Below are 25,057 nucleotides of genomic sequence, written 5' to 3'. Positions count from 1 at the left end.
TATAAAGAACAAATACGTGATACATTTGGAAGTAACTCGTGATACATTCTGGAAGTTGGAGATGTCAGTGCTTGATTACGTTAGACCTTTTTATTCTAATTGAAACAAGTCATGTTGCAGGATAATCTGTGATATAACCTGAAGCAATTCGTGATATACCTACAACATTGAAGGTTGTGATACCTAGGAGAATATCATAAGTAATTTCGAAGATTTTTTATGATAAATGGATCTAGATAATGATAAAGGCATAATTTTTAACCAAAATATGTTTAGTATATTGCGTATTCATTTATTATTTAATGTATTTAAAAATTTAAATTTATAACAGTTTGGAATGTATTAAAGTGATATTTGAGTTCTGTGAGATAATAGTGTGTTGCACCTTATCAATAGTGTAACATTTTAATGAGATTTCCCAACAGTGTTATAACTGTTATACTGCAATTTTGTGTTAAAACTGTTATATGTATAATAATTATATTCAAAAAAAAAATACAGAAAAAAATAGTTTTACCGAGGGAGTTAAGTACCTGCATTGACACCCTCACCTAACCTAACCTAACCTAAGGGCATTGCTAAATACACTTCTGTTATACAAACATGCATATACATAAATGTGGAAATATAACAAATCGTGCCTCTACAAGTGAATTTGTTTCCCTTCAGTTAAAAGTAAAGTTCTTTCAATACTTCATGCATTTAAATTTGGGTCAAAAAAAGTGTTATAACTGTTATAAATCTTTTGTTTTTAGTAATTATAGATGCCTTTTTGATAGTTTTGTTCATTCGAAACAAATCTAAAACTCAAAAAGCTGACAAATTTAAAAATAAAACTAAATTAAGAAACCTAAAATTAAAAAAAAAGCCCAAAAATTCAACATAGAAAAACTCTATACAGGTATTTGACATAATCCGGAGATCCAAAATCTTGGATTTGGAAAAAAATAAAAAAAATCACAACGCTGCTCTGTGAATCTTCGAAATTCCAAAATCTCTTAAGATCGAAAACCCAGAAAATTCAAAACGAAGAAATAATTAAGTTGAAAAAATTTCGAATAACAATATCGAAAATCTTGAGAATCCAAAAAACCTAAACATTTAAATTCTAGATAGAAAAAATTCAAATCCTCGAAAATTCAGCTAAGAGAATACACTAGTTTGAGAAAACTGAGAATCACAACGACCAAAATGTATAAACCTTTCCACTTTGAAAATGCGGAAAATCCACAAGTCAGAAAACTCGAAGTCTTCAAAATTTCCAAAAATCAAAATGTACAAAATTTACCATTGATACATTTTTAATTTGAAAAAAAATTAAGAATCGCAATGATCAAAAATCTGAAGTTTAGGAACCATACAACTACCACACGGTTATTCTCCATCTGCAAGATGACTTTGTTCAAGGGCCCTAAATCACAAACAAACAAATAATGAAAAATCAAGCCCATGTACTTAATATCTTCTTTTCTAACGCCAGAGGCTTGGCGCCATCACCATAGCAATTTTCCTATCAACTATAGCCTTTTTCTCCACTAGCCTACATTCATAGTTTCTTCCTGAAAAGATTCAGCAAAAAAAAAAAAGAAAAATAACACAACAATAAAAACGAAGCCCTTAAACAAAACAAAAATTCTCAAAGTCCTTGATTTAAGTTCTGACCTTCAACTCAGATTCATCATAAAACAAACAAAAACACAAAACTTGATGTGATAACACTTCATATCTCTGAATGAGTATATGAGTCTTGTGCGTAGCTAAAAAATGTTGAATAAAAAAAATGATGATAAGCTCAAACTAAGCTTTGCAAAAACAAAACCAACCATAACACTCAAGACCTCTGTCATTCTCTCGAAGAGAAAATTGTTGAAAAATAAATGATAAGAACTCTTATTGTTATACATTTTGTATTTTTTTTTTCTTCTTTTTAAAAAAAATCGCAAGCCAGTCTCTGGCAAATATGTACATCGATTGGAAGTTTGTAGAATTTTTGTCAATAGTCTTGACACTAGCCTTCTTCGAAAGTGATGCAACTTTGACAGAAAAACAAAGACGTGGAAAGAATCAATTTCGTCAACAACAATCGGAGCAATATGAAACAACAACAAGTGCACCGGAAGAGAATGTCAACAACAAATGTCACATTGAAGTTCCGTAAGTTCGAAAAAGTTATCAAAACCCTGACCGGATCTAAAAATAAATTTGTTTTTCTTAGAAATGTTGCTTTGGGATCTTATCCATATGCAAAACACATCCGAACTGGTTCATCAATGCATATGACATTTATCGAAACATGTTGCGAAGGTTATCGGCCTCATAAGTTGGACGGTGTTGCTGGTGAAATTGTTTGCCAGCCGATTTGTGAGAATTGCCTAAATGGCTATTGCGTAGGTCCTGGGGAATGTGAGTGTTTCGATGGATTTGTGAAGAACGACAGTGGCGATTGTGTGTTTACATGTCCAATAAGTTGCTTAAATGGACAGTGTTATCTAGATGGAACTTGTAAATGTCATTTGGGATATAAGTTAGATGAGACAAGAAAATTCTGTCGACCAATATGCTCTGACGGATGTAATGGTTGGATGCAGAATTGCACGGAACCAGAGACTTGTGGCTGTAGCACAGGTTATACACTGAGAGAAAATGGTTGTAGTGCAATTTGTGAGCCAGATTGTGGATTGGGTGGAATGTGTTTGGAGCCAAATGTATGCACTTGTAATGTGGATTTCAATTTGAAGGATGGTGTTTGTCAGTCGGATTGTTATCAGTGAGTTAAATTTTTTTTATTTTGTTGAAAAATGAGTGAGTTTATTTTTTTGATTTTTGCAGAAAATGTGAAAATGGAATATGTTTTTCGAAAAATCGATGCATCTGTTATCCAGGTTTTAAATATCATGAAAAGACCTTAACTTGTATTCCGGTTGAGTGAATTTTTGTATTTTTCTTGGTTGTTAATCTGTAGCTTGTACAAATTTTATTGTTTAAGTTTTTTTAATATCTAATATAATTATTGCCTAATTAAAATGAAGATTAAAAGTTAAGACTTGAGTTGTTAATTTTTTACTGTCACATCTTTTGTTTAGTATTTTTGTTTTTTTTTTTTTTGTACGAGACTAAAAATGGCTTTTTTTTAAAGCCTAAAAAATGGCTTTGAAATTAATAAGATAGTGAAAAGGTCGTTTCGCCGATTAAAAAAACACCCATGACAGAGTTTTTATCTTCGCCCAAAAACCCGACAGACGAGCCCAAAAAAACTTTTTTTTGTACGCATTTTTTTTTTTGGGTTTCAATGCCTTGCTGAGAATTTTATATTTTTTGCGGAAGGATTTTTAACTCACGAAGTTCTAAACATCACGTTGAAATGTATCATTAAGTGTACTTAAGCAATTAGTAACGCTCCTAGTAACGCTTAGTAGGTTCCAACGAGTAGTTGGCTAGTCTTTAGGGTATCGCAATGGACTTTTGACAATATAAAGCTACAGCGCAGTGGTTAAACCGTGTCGTGTCAAAATAATCTTTCTAAAAAGTATAAAAATTACAGTGTGGAATTAATAACGCTCTTTGTGATAAGTCTGTTGGTATAAAAAAGGGCATACTACCACTTTGGACGACAATCATAAGCTCCTGCGCTTAGTTTGAAAAACATATGGGATGATTTTCTTCTTTTAAAAACCTGCCTTTAGTCTTAAGAACATGTTTTGATGGTAACGTGGCCTCTATCCATTGAACCTTCTATCCAGGGAAATACCTAATTAGCTTCATATCTCTCTCTACCCAAACAGATAATACCAGAGTAGCTGATTAATTGCAGCTCTGTGACAGCTTAGTCCTTTTTCCACTTGATTTCACAATTATTCACAAGTGCGGTAACGCTGTGTTAATCTAGTGATAAATGTAACACTCGTGCGGTGGCGCAGTCGTGCCTTTATCACCTCTAGAATGGTTACATTTATCAGAAGATTGGTGCAGCATCACTACCATCATGTTTGAATAGTGAAGAATCAAATGGCTGCGTCACCCCTAAAAAAAAAGCAAGTGTGCACAGGGCCTAAAAGTTTAGCAAGAAAAGTCTACCACCGAAAAATCTCAAATTTTTAAATAATTCTAAGGTATTTATGAGCCTGACTGTCGGAAAATGAATTTCGCCGCAAAACTGCCGCACGGGCTTTGCACAGCAGCCGTAACAAAGCCGTAACGCAGCCGCAACTCAATAAAAAAATTTGTCAAAAGAACAATATTTTAACGAGTGTTGGGGCACTAAATAACAATTTTTTTTTTTTCAAACTCAGCAAGGGGTTCTCTCGACCAATTAAAGGGTCTCCATACAAGACTCTTTCCTTTAAATTGTTTCGAAAGAAAAATCCTTTTTGCGATTTTTTGTTCAAAATTTAAGTAAAGTTCAGTTGCGTCGTGAATGTTTCAATCCAGTGAGCAAGTGAGTTTTAATCTTTGTTGGCTCTTTCTGTTCAATTTTCCATCGGACTTTTGATTTGGAACGATCTTTATTCCATATAACTCTCTTTCGTTTGAAACATTTCAAAGATAAAAAAGTTAGAGGGTTAAGAAAAAAACCAAGCCCTCGTCAAACCTAGCCACCACATAAATTCTTATCACACAATGGATATCTATAGCTTTGCCTCAACAAACTGCTGCGAATAATCTGGAAATGTAAATTCATGTTCAGTTTATATTAAAACGTCACAACACCATAATGTTGCTGCTCTCAATTTTTCTAAGTTTTCTTCCGCTTTTTCTGGCCTCGGAATATTCTTCATGTATCAAATATGAAACCTACATAACTACAATTTACAAAATGGCACCATTGGATTTTTCAGATTCATGGTTTAGCAATAGTTTTCGTTTTTCACCAAAGAAAATGACCAAGGTAATAAATATAACCTCAAAAAGTTTTTAACAAAATTATTAAATCAAGCTTTATTTTAAAGGTCAGTTTGCGTCCAAGACGTATCCCTGGTTGTTGTGATTCAGGTTATCAATTCAAAGGTTGGCCAAGTTTTAGCTGTCAGCCAATTTGTTATGTTGGATGTCCATTGAATGCATTCTGTTCGGAACCTAATCAATGTCAATGTAATATTGGATATTATAAAAGTGCCGATGGCTCACAATGCATATCATTGGAGACTTTATTTTCGGAGAAATATATCAAAACTACAACTGATTTAGTAATAGAGACAACGAGTCCGAAAATTCCGTGCGATGGATCTTGTTTAAGCAATGAAGTTTGTTCGGATGACGTTTGTGTCTGTCAAAATGGTTATCATCGTTTAAATGATCGATGTGTTCCGAAATGTGACAACGGCTGTCAAAATGCTGATTGTACTTTACCAAACAACTGCACCTGTTGGCCAGAATATGAACAAACAAATGTCACCTCCTGTCATCTGAAGTGCACCGAACTGTCATGTACATTTGGAACTTGCAATGCCAATGGTATTTGTATATGTGCTGAAGGATTTATCAACAACGGTAGCAATTGTGTTTGGGCTGCAGATGATGTCTTCTCTGAGGCAGATGATTGTGATTGTTGGTCAAAGTTTATGTGGCAAACAAATGTGACAGAAAACCGCTGTATACATTCTTGTGAGGATTCTAGAGAATTGACAGCTGATTGTATACCTGTTCATGATTGTGAGTTTTATGAAGGATATACAATCTGTCAAAAGCAAATGTACAAATGTATCGATACACCGTCAACATTGCCATCGTTATCATCGACTACAACAACTACAGTGATTCGCTACATGTCTGATAAAGTCACAAAGAACGACAAGAGAAGTGAAACATCGTCAACGCAAATGACATTTGTAATTGTGGGTTTTCTTGCATTGATTCTAGTTACGGGCTTGATTTCATTGATGTGGAAAATACGACGTAATAATTGGATAAATCAACTTTGGAACTATAACACAATGGAATCAGAAACAATTCATCAAGAAGAACAAATTTAGATATTTTTGTTTTGTTTATCAGTGTTTTTTTAATAATAATAAAATGGGTTTTTTCTGACCAATTTTTTATCTTAATTTTCTAAGATGTGTTCTTATCTTTTTATTATTGTTCAGGGTTCGCAATATTATTGCATTTGTGGTTTTAAGATATTACAAAAATAATTTGCATGAAAATTGATAAGCCTTCTAGGATGAAGCTTTATTTGAATAAGAATTAAGATTTTAGTTGGTTTAAATTCTTGAGAGTGTTCGGAGTAAACCAGAAAACAAAATGGCATCGAATTTACTGTGGATTTTACTGTTTTCTGTGATTTCTATGAATTTAGCACAAAATTGGAAAGATAAAGTTTGTACAAAAGAATCTCTACAAAAATTTAAAATCTATAAAATGGATCAATTGACACAGAGAGTTGTTGCACAGGTAAGAATTATCGAGGTTATTTTATTATAATTTTTAAGATCTTGTTGTTTTTGGGTTTTCTTTAGGAAAAAGTCAGAAGAAAAATTACTTTTGTTTGCTGTCAAGGCTATGAGGAAAGAAGTCGCAATAAGGAATTTCCAAATTGTTCACCAATTTGTGAGCATTCGTGTGGTTATGGGTATTGTTATAGACCGAATCAATGTGCTTGTTATCATGGTTTTGAGATTTCTGATGGATATTGTCAGCGTCGAAGTCGTGTCACAACAAAAACAACTACAACAATGTCTCCAACAACAAAGCGGAATGACAATGAGCGTTCTACAACATTTGTATATGACATTCCAAAAGTAAATATTGGAATTGTAAATCCAACTCTGCATAAAAGTTTTGATATTGAATCTTCAACGAAACGAATAAGCTCAAAACTTGGTTTTGGAGACTTGGATTTAAAAACTACCCAACCAGAGAAATCCTCAGAAGTCGTATTTTCAACAGAGAAGACTTTGCCAGCTATGACAGAGTATCCAAGGGTGAAGTTCATAACTCATAGATCTATGAGCCCAACAAGTGGAGACCAAGAGGACTTAGAAGTTGGGTCTCCAAAACACCAGACAGACTTGAAACCATCTTCGACAGATGTGACAACGTTTCCAAGGGTAAAATTCATAACACATGAAGATTCTGCTTCTGAAGCAAATGTATATCAATATCAAAAAGGTAAAGAAGTCGAGTCTCCAAAGCAGCGAACCAGCTTAAAACCCTCACTAATAGATATCACTGACTATCCAAGAGTAAAATTCATAACTCATGAAGATTCTGGTGAAGAATATATGAATTCGAAAAAGTCTCCAAAATTGGAGACTAGGTTGAAACCATTTTTAATGGATGTTACAGAGCTTCCAAGTGAACAGTCTGTCTTAGACACCTCAAATTACCATAAGACTTCGAAATTTTCAACTCTCCAACAACCTTCCCGACATAATGAAATCATTCCAAAACCCTTCGACTTTAATAAACGTGCATTTTGTATTATGAATATTTGTATATGTGATTTTGGCTATGAAGTATTTCAACAAAAATACTGTCATCCATGTCAATGGGGAAGTCAATGTCAATGTCAACAAGGATATGCATTTAATTCTCGATCATTTCAATGTAAACCTTTGTGTAATGGATCATTTGATGGTTGTATACGAGGAACTTGTATTGATTATAATGAATGTTTATGTGATAATGGTACAGAAAAAATTAGTGATGATAATTTTCGTTGTTATGTTAAAGAAGCAGGACAAATAATATTTCCTAATATTTATCACAACATCGATAGAAGATGGTATTTGATGTTGCTAACAATTCCAGTTGTTATTGTTGTAGTTAGTTTTTGTGTTGTTATAAAACGTTGGAGATCATCGAAAGCTAATCGTTTGAGAGCTCAAAGTTAGTACGATTTTAATACTTTTTTGAATGTTTTTTTTTATAATTTCTTTTTCTAGAACACAACTTTCCAGAAATTCGATACTTTAATACAAATAATAATCATAGAGTGGATAGCAAACATGAGGAAGCATCAGCTGGAAGGAGACGAAATGAACCGGGGCTCTGCGAAAGTGTTATACACCATGAAGGAGGGGTTCTTGTTATAAAAGTTTAAAGATTTTGCATTGCTTCAAAACTTAATTTATAAAATATAATAAAATAGAGCATAAAATTAGAAGACTTTCGTCATGTTACTTTATTATTAAAAAATACTGATAGTAAAATAAAATCTAAACTTGTTCTTCTTGGTGAACTGTTTCTTGTTCCATTATCATGTAGTTTCGAAATGCGTAAATACAAGCATTTATAATTATCCGAATCAATAATTTAAAACCCACTACTATAATCAGCATAAAAATGAATGCTAATATCTTTTCCGTTACACTCATCTCGTTGGTTTTAACAATTCTGAAGGCGCCCAATGACACCAGAGGCAATATTGACGGCCTATCGATACATTTGTACACTTCTGACAGTTCAGTACACTTCAAATGACAGGAGGTGTCATTTGTTTGTTCATAATCTGGCCAACAGGTGCAGTTGTTTGGTGAAGTACAATCAGCATTTTGACAGCCGTTGTCACATTTCGGAACACACCGATCATTTAAACGATGATAACCATTTTGACAAACACAAACGTCATCTGAACACACTTCATTGCTTAAACAATATATATTACATGGATGTTTCGGACTTTTAGTCTCTATGATGAAATCAGAAGAATAATCCAAGGCCGGCAAAAGCGGAAGAAAACTTAGAACAATTGAGAGCAGCAACATTATGGTGAAGTGACGTTTTAATATAAACTGAACAGGAATTTCCATTTTCAGATTATTGTAAGCAGTTTGTTTGTTCAATCAGCACTAAATGCATTTTATGATAAGAAACATTGTAGTAGTTAGCTCTGAAGAGAGTTTATTTTCTCTTTTTTAATTTTTTCGCAAAAAAATGTTATCTTGAAATAGTTTCAAACGAAAGGTATTAGAATACAATAATTCATTTATTTAAAGGGAGCTATCAAAGAATGCAGTACATATATTGAGTTAATTTAAGACTGCTTAACTCCTAAATCATGAATAGTCACATTCTGACAGAACAGTTATTTTAAAAGTGAGACATCAAAAGTTCTATTGAAGACTCGGTTGACGATATTTTAGAATCTAAACTTTCTTTTTACAAAATTTAAATTCAAATTCGTATTGATTTCGAATTCGAAGTTTGGCAAAGCTAAAATGGAAAGAAAAAATATTGCATATTTACAGGATTATTTTTCGTAGAAATCCACTGTCAGGCTCATAGAATACAACAAAAACTAAAAATTTGTTGCAAGTTTCTTGTTTGTAATTTGTTGACAGTAGAAAATATTTAATTTTTTAATTTAGTAAAACCCCATTTTGTTACATAAATACCTAAGTATTAATTTAAGTTGCACACTTGGTTTGTTGTACCAATTAAATTTTTTTTTGGGTAAGGATGAATTTTTGAATTACACTACATTAAACTGTAGGCTCGCCCTTATAACATTAAAATTTCCCTGGAAATATGTTGAAGGCACGGATTTTTTTTAGGAAAGTGAGATAGAATATTTCTTGGCTCGAAATCTTTCGTGTTATTTATCTATGGTAATAGAGATCAAAGATCACTTTTTCTGTTTGAATAGAAAGAGATGGATAGTTGTAAGAGTACCACGTCAAGAAATCAAAAGGAGGCAAGAAAACTGTTATAAGTTGCATGAATTAGAACACTGATCTCTATCCAGTGTATTTTAGAGATCAGTGGTTGGGGGGCAATTCAAGTTAAAATTCAAAAATGTCATATAAAAAAAAATTTCTCTATTCGTTTAGTGCACGCTTAAAACTTAAATTTTTAAATTTAATAAAAAATTACAACAAAGCTAATTTCCTTTTTGAAAAGTTTCACTTTCTATTAGGGAAAGAAAATCATAATTTTGGCTACACCACGCAATGGTGTCGCATTTCTGGCATTCAGAGATTTAGTGAAGTGAAACGCCGAATGAAATTTCTGTATTAAGTATCGAAAATTGGTCACTTTTAGTAATTTGAGCCAAGAAAATTTTCCCCATAAGATGCAATGGCAGCGTATTTACTGAAACTCTTTATGTCTCCGAATTCATTTTTCGTGACTTGGTTGACTCCATATATAAATATCATTGGCATAGCATGTTCCGAACGTACATGACAATTCGGTGCACTTCAGATGACAGGATGTGTCATTTGATTGTTCATAATGTGCCCAACAAGTGCTGGTGTTTGGTGAAGTACAATCAGCATTTTGACAGCTCTTGTCATCGGTGACAATTTTGACAGACACAAACGTCATCGGATAGAGAAAAAACTTCATTGCTTAAACAAGATCCATTACATTTATGGAATTTTCGGACTTGTTGTCTCTCTGATTAAATCAGTTGTAGCTTTGATGTAAATAAAAAAATACTAGTCAGAAAGATTTTTGCGGTCACAATTCGCTTATAGACTTTCAGGTACGTAATACTAAGGTATTTATTTTGCCTCGGCTTAAAACACATTTCTTATGACTCTAAAAATAAAAACAATAATTTATTGTTATTTTGTTGTCATTTTTGTTAAACTTTTTTATGTTTTATATTTGTAAGAAATAATATCCCTATCGCCTACCCGATAACAAAACATTCTTGTAAATTCTCCTCAATAACCGTTAGGTATATTTATTTTTTTGCGAGGCCAAAGTTATTGTATATAAATAAATGCCTACTCGTGTCACAAAAGTATTTAGAAAATCGCCCCTATCGCCTAAACGGCCACTGGTTATTAAAATATTTTGTTATATTGTTCTTGTTATCATTTTGCAAAGTATTCGCATTCGTCATTTTTAGAAGTACTAACACATCAAACAATCAAATTGCACACTTGCTAACTTTATATTTACATACAAAATGCATAATAATAATCGTTAAGTAGGTCTTTAAAGATTTTTACAAGATTTTTTCTTATTGTATATTCTCCATTAACCCATTATTGTAATAATAGAATTCTGTTTGTGCAATAATAATATTCTTATATGGAATACGATAACGAATACATCTGAATGCAAATTGGCAAAGTAGTAGCACAGCGAAGTTAGAATTGGGGGTAAGTAAAAATTTGCAAAATATAACAGATGAATAAAAAGTGGGAAATAACAATTTGGTAATTGCGAAACGCACTAATGCAAAATGATAAATTTTATGCGAATAAATCCAAATACGTTTCTAAAATGTTGAAAGTAAAAATGCGAAATATTAATTTGCAATAGTGGTTACATAGCGAAGTAAAATTTAGCTCAACGCATTTTTCATAAATGCAATTCGCAAAGAAGAGCCCAACGTAGTTTTTGCAAAATTAAAAAATGGGAAATAAGTAGTTACACTTTTAAAAGTGGTTTCATAATGAAATATAGAACTGAGTAAGTTAAAAAGTCAAATTTGAAAAATAAAAATATGTTAAACGATAAAATGCAAAGTAAAAAAAAACTTTGAAAACGTTCTGCTAGTCAGTCTGTTGGACAGACGAAAATATGAAATGCCAAATTTGAGATAGTTACTGACAAAAATGGTAACATTGCGAAGAAAAAATTTGCATAATGAACTGAAATGTACTGCGATGCAAAACTCAAAATAAGTAAAAAAATATTACGAAATAGTGACTTGCAAAAATGGCAATTAAAGCGAAGTAAAAATTTGGTAAAAAAATAATTGCGAACTTTATTAGTCCGAATGCTTAATAAAATAATCTATACATGCAAAATAGTAAGTTAGCAAAGTGCTAACGCAGCGAAATAAAAAAATGCTTCGTAAAAATTTGCAAAATCAATTTATGCAAAACGCAAAAAACGACAAAAATAACAAAATTTCTAATAATAATCTTCAAACTAATCCAATTTGACAATTTAAAATTGTGAAATATGTATCAAAATGCGAAATATTACTTTGCAAAAGTAAAGTAAAAGCGAGAACTCGCCAAAGTTTAAACACAGCAAAAATAAAAGCTTGAAAAGTATAACTTTGCGAAATGCATTTAGAATGCATGCGAATAAATCCAAATGACACAAACAAATGGTAAACATGAAAATTGCGAAATAATAAATTCTCAAAGTGGTAAAATTTGCGAAATGCATTTTTGTCAATGAAGAAAGCAAAATAATTTTTGCAAAATAAAAAATATTTCCAAAATTACTACCCCAAATGATCTTTCACAAAATCAGTTTTTGACCTTATGTGAAGGTCTCATTAGTTTAGTTTCACTCGAATGCGTACCACAACAGAGATAATCCTACGAATGACTAACTTGTTGCAGCTCCTCAACATTGAATCACATCCATTTTATTATTATCCAATTCCATTAATCATTTCCATAACCGCAATCAAATAAGGAACATATAAACTTCCATAAATGCAAGTGAAAAAAATTCCAATTTCGATAAGAAAAAAATCACAAAAAAAAAAATAAATACACAAAAAACTTAAGAGACCGCACATTTTTTTATTTGTAATCCAAGGTCTTCATAGTTTATCGTCATATAACTCATAATGCTACTTACTGCTGGAATGATTCTTCATCACATTCAATTCTTATCTTTGCGCCACCATAAAAATATATGACAAAAAAGTACTCGTATTTGAATCTTTGAATACTAATCTGAATCATAGCTTAGTCTGGCGCCTAAATACTCTCAGGCATGATCCAGCTTCATTTTTTGTTTTGTTTTTTCTTGTAATCTTCTAAAGACTGTTTGCCGATCTGTAATAACGATTCCTTAAGTTTGTTTGTATAAAATCACATTTAAGAAGGCGTGTCTTGATGGTGTAAATATTGTTATGAAGTTGGTCTTTGAAATCAAATCTAGAACGGAATTCTCACAGTGATATTGCTTATGTATAATTTTGCAAAACCTAATACATAGCTAGCAAAAAAAAAAAAAAATCGTGATAAAAAACCATAGGCAAGTTCCAGCTGAAGATGTGCGCAATTTAATCGCACTAAGCCACCACAGAGCATACAGCACAGTGTTTTTGCAAGAGTTGAGCAAGTTTCGTGCCGTCAAGTTCCGTCAGTTATAATTCAAACTTAGAATCATGAAAACGCAAAAGGAATTTAGAAGCTTCGGCTGGCTTTTGTGGCTGATATTAATTTCAGTGTTAGTGTCTGTGGTGGACTCGGATACAGGAAGTTGCTTTAAAACAGTTAAAGTTAAATATCGTGCAACAAAATTGAATGCCAAAGGTAAACCAGTCACGGTGGTAAGAAAAAATTTCTTCAAAAAGTCAAGACATTAATTCTCAAAAGTTATCTAATCTTAGTTGCGATTGAAGCCAAAGACTGTTTGTTGTCCTGGTTATACCTCGAAACGATGTTTGCCAGTTTGTGTGGATGGATGTGTTAATGGGAAATGTGTTAGCCCTAATACGTGCGCTTGTAATAAAGGATATCATGAGTTCAATCCATCTCGGTAAAAGCTTTTGTCTTTTAAGTTGTAATCCCTCAACTAAATTTAATTTTTCCCATAGATGCGTACCGGATTGTACCAAATGTGAATATGGATATTGTACAGTTCCGGAAGTGTGCACTTGCTATTCGAATGCTGAAAGCGATGGCAAAGGAGGTTGCAGACCTAAATGTGTGCAAGAGTGCAAAAATGGATATTGTGCGAAACCTAATCAATGCGCATGCAACGATGGTTATGAAATGGATGAGAGTAGCAAAGAATGCAGGCCTGTTTGTAAGGAGATTTGCAAGAATGGATATTGCTCAGGTCCTGGAAAGTGTAGTTGCTCAGAAGGATATGTGAAAAATTCTGATGGGAATTGTGTACCAGACTGTCCAGGTGGATGCGGTCAAGGGCTTTGTATAGCTCCGAAAACCTGTGAGTGTGAGTTTGGGTATGAAGTTGGGAAAAATGGAAGTTGTCAGCCTTTTTGTAAAAATGGATGTCCAAATGGAGTTTGTTCTCATCCTGGAGTGTGTTCATGCAATGAAGGATACAAAATGGATTCCTTTTCTGGATCCTGTCAACCAGTTTGTAAAAATGGGTGTTCCAATGGTTTTTGTTCTGCACCTGAAGTCTGTTCTTGCAATAAAGGATACAGCATGGATTCCATTACTGGATCCTGTCAACCCATTTGTAAAAATGGGTGTCCCAATGGTTTCTGTTCGGCACCTGAAGTCTGTACTTGCAATGAAGGATTTAACATGGATTTCACTACTGGATCCTGTCAACCAGTTTGTAAAAATGGGTGTTCCAATGGTTTTTGTTCTGCACCTGAAGTCTGTTCTTGCAATAAAGGATACAGCATGGATTCCATTACTGGATCCTGTCAACCAGTTTGTAAAAATGGGTGTCCCAATGGTTTTTGTTCTGCACCTGAAAACTGTACTTGCAATGAAGGATTCAAAATGGATTCCACTACTGGATCCTGTGAACCAGTTTGTATAAATGGTTGTCCCAATGGTTTTTGTTCGACACCTGAAGTCTGTACTTGCAATGAAGGATTTAACATGGATTTCACTACTGGATCCTGTGAACCTGTTTGTAAAAATGGTTGTCCCAATGGTTTTTGTTCGGCACCTGAAGTCTGTACTTGCAATGAAGGATACAGCATGGATTCCATTTCTGGATCCTGTCAACCAGGTTGTGAAAATGGTTGTCCCAATGGTTTTTGTTCTGCACCTGAAGTCTGTTCTTGCAATAAAGGATACAGCATGGATTCCATTACTGGATCCTGTCAACCAGTTTGTAAAAATGGGTGTCCCAATGGTTTTTGTTCTGCACCTGAAAACTGTACTTGCAATGAAGGATTCAAAATGGATTCCACTACTGGATCCTGTCAACCAGTATGTAAAAAGGGGTGTCCCAATGGTTTTTGTTCTGCACCTGAAGTCTGTACTTGCAATGAAGGATTCAACATGGATTTCACTGCTGGATCCTGTGAACCTGTTTGTAAAAATGGTTGTCCCAATGGTTTTTGTTCGACACCTGAAGTCTGCACTTGCAATGAAGGATACAGCTTGGGTTCCACAACTGGATCCTGTGAACCAGTTTGTACAAATGGTTGTCCCAATGGTTTTTGTTCGACACCTGAAGTCTGTACTTGCAATGAAGGATTCAACATGGATTTCACTACTGGATCCTGTGAACCTGTTTGTAAAAATGGTTGTCCCAATGGTTTTTGTTCGGCACCTGAAGTCTGTACTTGCAATGAAGGATACAGCATGGATTCCATTTCTGGATCCTGTCAACCCGTTTGTAAAAATGGGTGTCCCAATGGTTTTTGTTCTGCACCTGAAGTCTGTTCTTGCAATAAAGGATACAGCATTTATTCCATTACTGGATCCTGTCAACCAGTTTGTAAAAATGGGTGTCCCAATGGTTTTTGTTCTGCACCTGAAAACTGTACTTGCAATGAAGGATTCAAAATGGATTCCACTACTGGATCCTGTCAACCAGTATGTAAAAAGGGGTGTCCCAATGGTTTTTGTTCTGCACCTGAAGTCTGTACTTGCAATGAAGGATTCAACATGGATTTCACTGCTGGATCCTGTGAACCTGTTTGTAAAAATGGTTGTCCCAATGGTTTTTGTTCGACACCTGAAGTCTGCACTTGCAATGAAGGATACAGCTTGGGTTCCACAACTGGATTCTGTGAACCAGTTTGTAAAAAAGGGTGTCCCAATGGTTTTTGTTCTGAACCTGAAGTCTGTACTTGCAATGAAGGATACAGCATGGATTCCATTACTGGATCCTGTCAACCCGTTTGTAAAAATGGTTGCCCAAATGGTTTTTGTTCTGCACCTGAAGTGTGTACGTGTAATGAAGGATACAACATGAATTCCCGTCTTGGATCCTGCCAACCAGTTTGTAAAAATGGATGTCCCAATGGTTTTTGTTCTGCACCTGCAGTGTGTACATGTAATGAAGGATTTAGCATGGATTCCATTACCGGATCCTGTCAACCAGGTTGTGAAAATGGTTGTCCCAATGGTTTTTGTTCTGCACCTGAAGTCTGTTCTTGCAATGAAGGATACAGCATGGATTCCATTACTGGATCCTGTCAACCAGTTTGTAAAAATGGGTGTCCCAATGGTTTTTGTTCAGCACCTGCAGTGTGTACATGTAATGAAGGATTTAGCATGGATTCCATTACCGGATCCTGTCAACCAGGTTGTGAAAATGGTTGTCCCAATGGTTTTTGTTCTGCACCTGAAGTCTGTTCTTGCAATGAAGGATACAGCATGGATTCCATTACTGGATCCTGCCAACCTGTTTGTAAAAATGGATGTCCCAATGGTTTTTGTTCTGCACCTGCAGTGTGTACATGTAATGAAGGATTTAGCATGGATTCCATTACCGGATCCTGTCAACCAGGTTGTGAAAATGGTTGTCCCAATGGTTTTTGTTCTGCACCTGAAGTCTGTTCTTGCAATGAAGGATACAGCATGGATTCCATTACTGGATCCTGTCAACCAGTTTGTAAAAATGGGTGTCCCAATGGTTTTTGTTCAGCACCTGCAGTGTGTACATGTAATGAAGGATTTAGCATGGATTCCATTACCGGATCCTGTCAACCAGGTTGTGAAAATGGTTGTCCCAATGGTTTTTGTTCTGCACCTGAAGTCTGTACTTGCAATGAAGGATTCAACATGGATTTCACTGCTGGATCCTGTGAACCTGTTTGTAAAAATGGTTGTCCCAATGGTTTTTGTTCGACACCTGAAGTCTGCACTTGCAATGAAGGATACAGCTTGGGTTCCACAACTGGATTCTGTGAACCAGTTTGTAAAAAAGGGTGTCCCAATGGTTTTTGTTCTGAACCTGAAGTCTGTACTTGCAATGAAGGATACAGTATGGATTCCATTACTGGATCCTGTCAACCCGTTTGTAAAAATGGTTGCCCAAATGGTTTTTGTTCTGCACCTGAAGTGTGTACGTGTAATGAAGGATACAACATGAATTCCCGTCTTGGATCCTGCCAACCAGTTTGTAAAAATGGATGTCCCAATGGTTTTTGTTCTGCACCTGCAGTGTGTACATGTAATGAAGGATTTAGCATGGATTCCATTACCGGATCCTGTCAACCAGGTTGTGAAAATGGTTGTCCCAATGGTTTTTGTTCTGCACCTGAAGTCTGTTCTTGCAATGAAGGATACAGCATGGATTCCACTACTGGATCTTGTGAACCAGTTTGTAAAAATGGATGTCCCAATGGTTTTTGTTCTTCACCTGAAGTCTGTACTTGCAATGAAGGATTCAAAATGGATTCCACTACTAGATCCTGTGAACCAGTTTGTAAAAATGGATGTCCCAATGGTTTTTGTGCTGCACCTGAAGTCTGTTCTTGCAATGAAGGATACAGCATGGATTCCACTACTGGATCTTGTGAACCAGTTTGTAAAAATGGATGTCCCAATGGTTTTTGTTCTTCACCTGAAGTCTGTACTTGCAATGAAGGATTCAAAATGGATTCCACTACTAGATCCTGTGAACCAGTTTGTAAAAATGGATGTCCCAATGGTTTTTGTGCTGCACCTGAATTCTGTACTTGCAATGAAGGATTCAACATGGATTTCACTACTGGATCCTGTGAACCAGTTTGTAAAAATGGATGTCAAAATGGTTTTTGTGCTGCACCTGAATTCTGTACTTGCAATGAAGGATTCAACATGGATTTCACTACTGGATCCTGCGAACCTGTTTGTGAAAATGGTTGTCCCAATGGTTTTTGTTCCGAACCTAAAGTTTGTTCTTGCAATGAAGGATACAACATGGATTCCACTACTGAATCTTGTGAACCAGTTTGTACAAATGGGTGTCTCAATGGTTTTTGTTCTGCACCTGAGGTCTGTACTTGCAACGAAGGATACAACATGGATTCCACTTCTTTAACCTGTGAATCAGTTTGTAAAAATGGTTGTCCCAATGGTTTTTGTTCTGCACCTGAAGTCTGCACTTGCAATGAAGGACACAACATGGATTCCACTTCTTTAACCTGTGAACCAGTTTGTAAAAATGGTTGTCCCAATGGTTTTTGTTCTGCACCTGAAGTCTGCACTTGCAATGAAGGACACAACATAGATTCCACTTCTTTAACCTGTGAACCAGTTTGTAAAAATGGGTGTCCCAATGGATTTTGTTCTAATCCTGAAATTTGTACTTGCATTAAGGGATATACCATGAATTCCACAACTGGAAACTGTGAACCAATTTGTGAAAACGGTTGTCCCAATGGATTTTGTTTTCATCCTGGTGTCTGCATGTGCTATAAAGGATACAGTTTTGATCTTCCAAGTGAATCCTGCAAACCAGTTTGTGATAATAAGTGTGTTAATGGGTTTTGCTCCCAGCCTAATGTGTGTACTTGCGATGATGGATACGAAAAAAATGAATCAAACGAAACATGCAAACCAATTATTAAAAAGTCTTGTCTCTTTGGGTCTTGTGGAAATTCTAAAAAATATACATGCAACGAAGGATATTTTTTAAATAACACTGTGTGTCAACCAATATGTGATCCACAGTGCATAAACTCCGATTGCATTCTACCAAACACTTGTAAATGTTGGAAAAAGTTCAAGAAAACTTCGCTAGATTACGAATGCACTTTAAATCAATCGCCCAGCAATAATCGTGTTCCGAAAATGTTAGGACTTAACAACGATATCCTTTGTACTCCGGAAAATTGCAGAAATGGCACCTGCATTCAAGACACTTTTTGTTCTTGTCCAGAAAATTTTACACTCCAACACAATGTTTGTATTCCAAATTCTCCATGTGAACTTGGCTACACTTGGTTTTCTGACAGTTGCCATCCAGTGTGTCAAATGGATTGTCCCAATGGAACTTGTAATTCTTCCAACAAGTGTTCATGCTTAGAAGGATATCAGGTAGATCCAGAGTCTGAGTTTCCCAATATCTGCAGACCAATTTGTAAACCTCCTGGAGATTTAGCAGAACCTGGATGTTTCAATGGAGATTGTATTGCCCCTAACATTTGTCGATGTTATGAAGGCACACAGTTAAATCCTAATAATCCCTTCCAATGTGATTTCCCGAGTTTGACACAACGTCTAAAGCATGCTGTCTATTGGCCAGCTTTATATGTCATTTTGTTTTTATTCATTTGTTTGATTCTGATGATAATATTAATTCTGAAAAAGGAGAAGTCCTATCATGTCGGAGAAATAGGTAAGTTTCATTTTTTAATTTGAAAAGTTTTGATTTCAAGATTTTTTTAATTTTAGAAGAACAATTTGGATGCTTTGATGATTCAATTGGACAAACTGAATCCTGCGTATAAATTCTTTTCTAACTCGAATCGATTTGATAATTGTCGAATACTTCAGTAAAATTGGTGCAAATTAAAACTACCTAGTCCAGCAGAGTCTGCTCAAAAAAAAAAACTTAGCTACTTAAATTTTATAAAAAAAAAAAATATATAAGAAAATGTGATGTCTTAGGTTAAATTATAAATTAATTTTTGTTTTAAATAAATTACTGAACAAATATCAGTGAAATAATTAAGTGAAGTTTATTTTTTTAAGTGCAATTGATGGTCTGTCTGACGGTAGACAGATGACGAATGACAGATAACAGTTGACAGTTGACAGAAGTGCAGTTGATAGTTGACAGTTGACAGCTGACATGACAATTGACAGTGGATAGTAGACAATAGTGAATAGACAATAGACAATAGACAATAGACAATAGACAATAGACAATAGACAATAGACAATAGACAATAGACAATAGACAATAGACAATAGACAATAGACAATAGACAATAGACAATAGACAATAGACAATAGACAATAGACAATTGACAATAGACAATAGACAATAGACAATAGACAATAGACAATAGACAACAGACAATAGACAATAGACAATAGACAATAGACAATAGACAATAGACAATAGACAATAGACAATAGACAATAGACAATTGACAGTGTACAGTAGACAGTGGAAAGTATAACAGTTAACAGTAGGAAAATAGAAAAGTAGAACAGTAGACAGTGGACAGTAGAACAGTAGAACAGTAGACAAAAGAGTGTAGACTGATAATAGTTGAAAGTAGACAGAAAAGAATAGAAAGAAGGTAGTTGTGGAAAGAAGGAAGTATACTATAGACAGTAGAACAATAGGAACAAGACAGTAGCTAGTATAACAGTAGAAACGTAGAAGAGTAAAACAGTAGAACAGTAGACAGAAAGCCTTCGGTCGGTAGTACAACAGTAGAAAAGTAGAAGAGTTGAACAGTAAAATAGTAGAACAGTTGAAGAACAGAAGAGAAAAGTAGCACACTAGGCAGAAGATATAAGAGAGTAGACCGGCGGCGGTGAAAAAAGACAGTATTATAGTTACAACATTAGTAAGTGAATTGTAAAAATTGAGGTCTGTAAAAAAATATATTAAAAAAAAAACATTTCATAAAGCCCCAAATCCCTAAGAAGTTCAAAGATTTTCTCCATGTCTGCAGAAACCCTTTAAAAAAATTGCAACTTTTGCGGTCAATAGTCTATTCTTCGTTATCAATTTTAATTAATTATTGACTTCATACTCACCGCTTCTGACTGGCATCTTCTATCTTCTGCTAATTCTAAAAAAAGAAACAAAACAAATTTCTTATCGCTTATTCCATAGCAATTGAACAATATTTTATTTTACCATTTCTTCAGGAAAGAAAAAAGATAACGAAAGAAAAAAGTTAAGTTCATTGATACCAAAACAGCTTCTGCTTCGGATGCAAATAGGTACATCAACTGATCATTCTTTAATTGCATTAATTCAGTGTTAATTCAGCTTAATTATTAGCCGCTTCGGTTTCAGTAAACAGCACTTACAATGACATCACGAGGTCTTGGAATAATTTTGATGGTTTTTGGACAAATTTGTCTTTGCTATTCTTGCACAGAAATGGTTCCGTAAGTTTCTAAATATCTACTTTTTCTCCATAAAAGTTAAAATAAATTTGTCCATTTAGTCAAATGAGATACCGATATAGTTTGGTAACTGTGAGAAAATACAGTCTTAGTCCTGTTCGAAATCCTTTAAAAGTAAAAGCCATTCGAGAAGTAAGTTTGTTACCAAAATTTAACCGAAATTTCTTTCACCAAATCAATTTTTTCTTCGTTAGACCTTTCAAGAAATGGAACTTGTTTGTTGTGCAGGTTATGCCAAAGCTAATGGAACAGAGTAAGTTACAAAATCTAACCTCTTTCTTTATTAAAAATTATGTTCCACACTCTTAGAGAATGCGTTCCACAATGTGAAGATTGTGGAGCTGGAAAATGCCTACACCCCGGAGTCTGTCATTGTGACCCAGGCTATACAAATTCCAAAAACAACAGTCGTTGTATTCCCGAATGTTCAGAATCTTGTGTAAATGGAGAATGTACAGCTCCAGATGTTTGCACCTGCAATACCGGATACACTTTTCGAAATTCCAGCACTACCGTTTGCGAATCGGTTTGTTCGAATGGATGTGGATCGAATAGTCATTGTGTTGCACCGAACATTTGCTCGTGCAACTTGGGTTGGTCACTCAAGCCCAATGAAACAGTTTGCGAACCAGTTTGCGAAGAACCCTGTCGAAATGGCATTTGCACCGGTCCCGATGAGTGTACTTGCTCACCAGGATATGTTCTCCGAATCGACAGTGTCTCTCAGTGTGATCCAACATGTTCGAGTGGTTGTTTGAACGGCGAATGTCGAGCTCCAGAAGTATGCATTTGTAACTTGGGCTACACAAATCTAGCTCATAGTGCATCGCAAAGTTGTGCTCCAATTTGTAAAGACACCTGTGTGAATGCCTTTTGCACAGCTCCAAATCAATGTACCTGCTTCGATGGGTATGGATTCAAAAATGGCAGTCAATCGGTGTGTGAACCAACTTGTCCCAAAGGTTGTGAGAATGGATTTTGTCAGGAACCTGGACAATGTGAATGTCATAATGGCTATGTGAAGACAGATCTTCACAAATGCACTCCACAGTGTCGGAATGAATGTGAAAATGGAACTTGTATTGCACCGGATACCTGCGTTTGCAACAAAGGTTATAGCTTCAAAAATGGAAGTTCGACTGTGTGTGAGCCGATTTGTCAAAATGGATGTTCGAATGGATTTTGTTCAAGTCCTGGGATTTGTACCTGTAATAAGGGTTATCAACAACTTTTGCCACATCATTGTTTCCCGGAATGTAGTAAACCTTGTCACAAGGGTATTTGTACCGCTCCGGATACATGTCGTTGTTTTAGAGGCTACAAACCGAATGAGACAGAAAGTCACCGATGTGACCCGGTTTGTGATTTCGATTGTGGATTTGGGGAGTGTATTGCTCATAATTTGTGTAAATGTCAACCGGGATATCGAATGCGGTACTTGACCGGGAAATGTGAGCCTATTTGTAATCTAAAGTGTGTGAATGGAGTTTGTGATGCAGCTTCAAACTGCCGATGTTACGAAGGCTACCAGCATCGTTTGAACTCGACGAACATCTGTGATCCGGTGTGTCAGCCGGGATGTATTAATGGAACCTGTGTGGAACCTTATATGTGTGATTGCTGGCCAGGGTATGAAGATACCAAAATTCCGAATCTTTGTATCCCGAAATGCCGGCCAAGTTGCGAGAATGCTAAATGCGTTGCTCCAGATCGGTGCATTTGTAATGATGGCTACAAAGTTGTTAATGCCTCCGTTCCAAATATTTGTGACCCTATTTGTACAGAAATCTGTATCAATGCCGAATGTACTCAGCCTAACACCTGTTCCTGTCTAGAAGGTTACGAATTTATTGATGGAAGTGTCAATGAATGCCGACCAATGTGTGAAAGACTTTGTGAGAATGGCACTTGTATTCTGCCAAATGTCTGTCATTGTGATGAAGGCTTCACTTGGGAATCAATATCATCATCGAATAACGAACAACCTATGATGAAATGTCAACCAGTTTGTTGGGATGGTTGCGGTAAAGGAACTTGTGTAGCTCCAAATAAATGTGATTGTCCATCTGGATGGTATTTTGATAGGAACGAAAAAACATGCTTGGCTCTATTAAGTAAAGATACAAGCTTTCAAGTGCCCCAAAAGTAAGTTCAAAGTAATAATTTATAATATTAATTAATTGTTTATATTTTTTGAGTTAAACATTTTTTTTGAAAAAAATGATAAGAATTATTATCGACGACCAACGTAATGAAGCCAAGTCAATGCCATGTTTTAAGTTTAAGAACCTTATCAATTTAAAAGCTTCACGGGTAAGGGACCGCAGATAATTAATTGGTGTTGTATAGACCTTTTTTGCGGTCAGTGAGTTTTTTTTTTTTGTCAGACCTCAAGGAAATATTATGTTTTTTGGTTTAAAAATTGATAGAGAAGACTATGTGTCAACATTGTTTGTTTTGAAAATACTAGAACCTAATACTGGGAACCTAACTCATAGGAGTAAAGATTGATAGGAGCTGTGGGAACAAATCTTTACGGAAGAAAAAAAATCTTAGGTAACTCGAGGTTATTTGTTTAACGTATAAAAGCTTATCAACTAGGGTTAAAAATGAAAGAAGATGACTTAAATGAGTACAAAAATACAAGTTTGGATGCAAATAAATCAGCAACCAGACCTCTAAGAAAATTTTAGTTTTCAGTTATGAATAAATATTAGAGAGACCTTTCTTTTGACATATCACTCGATGGGTTTGGCGAAAATTTTTTAAAATTCCATATTTTTAGACAAGGGGTACCTACCTTGAGTTTTTTTCGAAAATCTGAAAAAAATAGATTTTGTAATTTTTTAAGCTATAAATGCATAGGCTTTTTCACTGTGAACTCATATCAGTAAACCAAAACTTGTTTCGAGACTGAAATCCGAAAAAACTGGCTCCGAATGTAAGTAAAAACTATGTTTGGTTTGGAATAACTTAGCAACCAAACGTCGAAGAAACTTTTGGTTTTCAGCTATGAATAGAGATTAGAGAGACCTTTCTTTTGATTTTATCACACGATAAATTTCGAATGCATTTTTCTATAAAATGCATTTTTTTTCGAAATTTAGAAACAAAATGTATTTAATTTTTTGCCAGCTGACTTGAAACTCATACCTATTTCAAAATTCTTTATATGTATGTACCAATCAGTTTAACATTTTTTATAATGCAACTGTTATATTTTCAACTGTTATAATTTCCAACTGTTATAATTCCCAACTGTTATAAATTTCTTTCCAGACACTCTATGAGTAACCGAACTATAGCTACAATTGTTCTTCTCCTCCTTTGCATCGGTCTAATTGCTATGGTTTCAGTCTTTCGATGGTTCCTTCGAAGGTATAAAGATGAAAAAATTCCCCCAGTGCGTCTACATGAAACTCCTGAAATAATAACACATGATTTAGACTACGATCAATTGCCCCTAGTGGAGACTAGTTGAACTAAAAGAGCTGAAATATATGAGAAAATATCCAAAAAATAAAAAACAACATGGCGGCTCATTTAAACTTAATCTAAATAATTATTATTATTATGCTTTGTATTTTTTTTTTCTTTTCTGTTTTTATCTTCATTTTATAAATATATAATATTAAACTACTTTAACTATTATTTTTTTTATTTTTATACATTTAAACATTTAAAAATATAAATTTAGCATTTACAATGGGATGTTTTTTTTATTTTATTTATTAAATTTATGTGAATTTGTGTTTTTAAAAATAATAACTAATATAATATATCACGGTCTTGAACGGTATTACACACATACTTTTAATGGCTTTGCCTTCTTTTCCATTTTCTTCTTTTATACCATTTTTTATACCATTCATGGTGGCCTTTCATTGGCCGGATATTTGGGACTAGAGATCATGGCTTTGGTTGTACCAGTTTGTTGTTCTAAAACGGTATAGAAATTCGTAACACTTCCCGAATTCGATTGAATCGAATCATCTTCCAATGCAACACTACTATCAGCTGCTGATGGTATTGTTGGAAGAAATCGAACTCCCAAACGTGGCGGTGAAGAATCGTCTTCTTCTTGAACGGCTTCTTGACGAACAAGCCGGGGCTTGGATGTTGTTGATACAGTTTTACTGTTATGAGCTAGAAAATGAGAA

General features: G+C 34.7%; 5 protein-coding genes across 6 annotated transcripts in view; 4 read left to right on the top strand and 1 right to left on the bottom strand.

Moving 5' to 3' along the window:
• Window positions 1-3,041, top strand: part of LOC129915221 (uncharacterized) — a 48,149-nt gene extending 45,108 nt beyond the window's left edge. The window contains exons 8-10 of the mRNA XM_055994701.1: window positions 1,886-2,154; window positions 2,216-2,767; window positions 2,830-3,041. Coding sequence (XP_055850676.1) covers window positions 1,886-2,154; window positions 2,216-2,767; window positions 2,830-2,929 — 921 coding nt within the window. The 3' untranslated portion in view covers window positions 2,930-3,041. The remainder of the gene's footprint in view (window positions 1-1,885; window positions 2,155-2,215; window positions 2,768-2,829) is intronic.
• A 1,621-nt stretch (window positions 3,042-4,662) lies between these two features.
• On the top strand, window positions 4,663-6,045 carry LOC129912975 (tenascin-like). The gene is made up of 2 exons (XM_055991263.1): window positions 4,663-4,885; window positions 4,947-6,045. The coding sequence occupies exons 1-2, from the start codon at window positions 4,712-4,714 to the stop codon at window positions 5,967-5,969; spliced, it is 1,197 nt and encodes a 398-aa protein (XP_055847238.1). The 5' UTR covers window positions 4,663-4,711; the 3' UTR covers window positions 5,970-6,045.
• Window positions 6,046-6,208: 163 nt separating this feature from the next.
• On the top strand, window positions 6,209-24,554 carry LOC129915220 (fibrillin-1-like). Its single transcript, XM_055994699.1, has 12 exons — window positions 6,209-6,390; window positions 6,456-7,827; window positions 7,884-8,035; window positions 10,419-10,426; window positions 13,033-13,201; window positions 13,262-13,410; window positions 13,469-19,140; window positions 20,792-20,879; window positions 20,939-21,029; window positions 21,092-21,150; window positions 21,207-23,042; window positions 24,177-24,554. Exons 1-12 carry the CDS (start codon window positions 6,241-6,243, stop codon window positions 24,376-24,378), a joined length of 9,948 nt encoding a protein of 3,315 aa, XP_055850674.1. The 5' UTR covers window positions 6,209-6,240; the 3' UTR covers window positions 24,379-24,554.
• On the top strand, window positions 7,363-8,041 carry LOC129912977 (uncharacterized). Its single transcript, XM_055991265.1, has 2 exons — window positions 7,363-7,827; window positions 7,884-8,041. Exons 1-2 carry the CDS (start codon window positions 7,422-7,424, stop codon window positions 8,039-8,041), a joined length of 564 nt encoding a protein of 187 aa, XP_055847240.1. The 5' UTR covers window positions 7,363-7,421.
• LOC129912972 (leucine-rich repeat-containing G-protein coupled receptor 6) overlaps window positions 24,478-25,057 on the bottom strand; it is a 72,820-nt gene continuing 72,240 nt past the window's right edge. For both annotated transcript variants that reach the window (XM_055991258.1, XM_055991259.1), the window contains exon 15: window positions 24,478-25,043. In XM_055991258.1, the coding sequence (XP_055847233.1) occupies window positions 24,766-25,043 (278 nt within the window). In that variant the 3' untranslated portion in view covers window positions 24,478-24,765. The remainder of the gene's footprint in view (window positions 25,044-25,057) is intronic.

This window comes from Episyrphus balteatus, chromosome 3 (genome assembly GCF_945859705.1).
Source record: "Episyrphus balteatus chromosome 3, idEpiBalt1.1, whole genome shotgun sequence".
In the NCBI taxonomy this organism is placed as follows: Eukaryota; Metazoa; Arthropoda; class Insecta; order Diptera; family Syrphidae; genus Episyrphus; species Episyrphus balteatus.
This window is presented reverse-complemented; position numbering and strand designations above follow the sequence as displayed.

Excerpts from the sequence above, each read along its gene's own strand:
- LOC129912977 (XM_055991265.1), top strand. The coding sequence starts at position 7,422 with ATGAATATTTGTATATGTGATTTTGGCTATGAAGTATTTCAACAAAAA. Across the intron at positions 7,828-7,883 it reads TAATCGTTTGAGAGCTCAAA|AACACAACTTTCCAGAAATT; the intron begins GTTAGTACGATT and ends TTCTTTTTCTAG.
- LOC129915220 (XM_055994699.1), top strand. The coding sequence starts at position 6,241 with ATGGCATCGAATTTACTGTGGATTTTACTGTTTTCTGTGATTTCTATG. Across the intron at positions 20,880-20,938 it reads TCTTGCACAGAAATGGTTCC|TCAAATGAGATACCGATATA; the intron begins GTAAGTTTCTAA and ends TTGTCCATTTAG. Across the intron at positions 21,030-21,091 it reads AAGTAAAAGCCATTCGAGAA|ACCTTTCAAGAAATGGAACT; the intron begins GTAAGTTTGTTA and ends TTTCTTCGTTAG.
- LOC129912975 (XM_055991263.1), top strand. The coding sequence starts at position 4,712 with ATGTTGCTGCTCTCAATTTTTCTAAGTTTTCTTCCGCTTTTTCTGGCC. Across the intron at positions 4,886-4,946 it reads CACCAAAGAAAATGACCAAG|GTCAGTTTGCGTCCAAGACG; the intron begins GTAATAAATATA and ends TTTATTTTAAAG.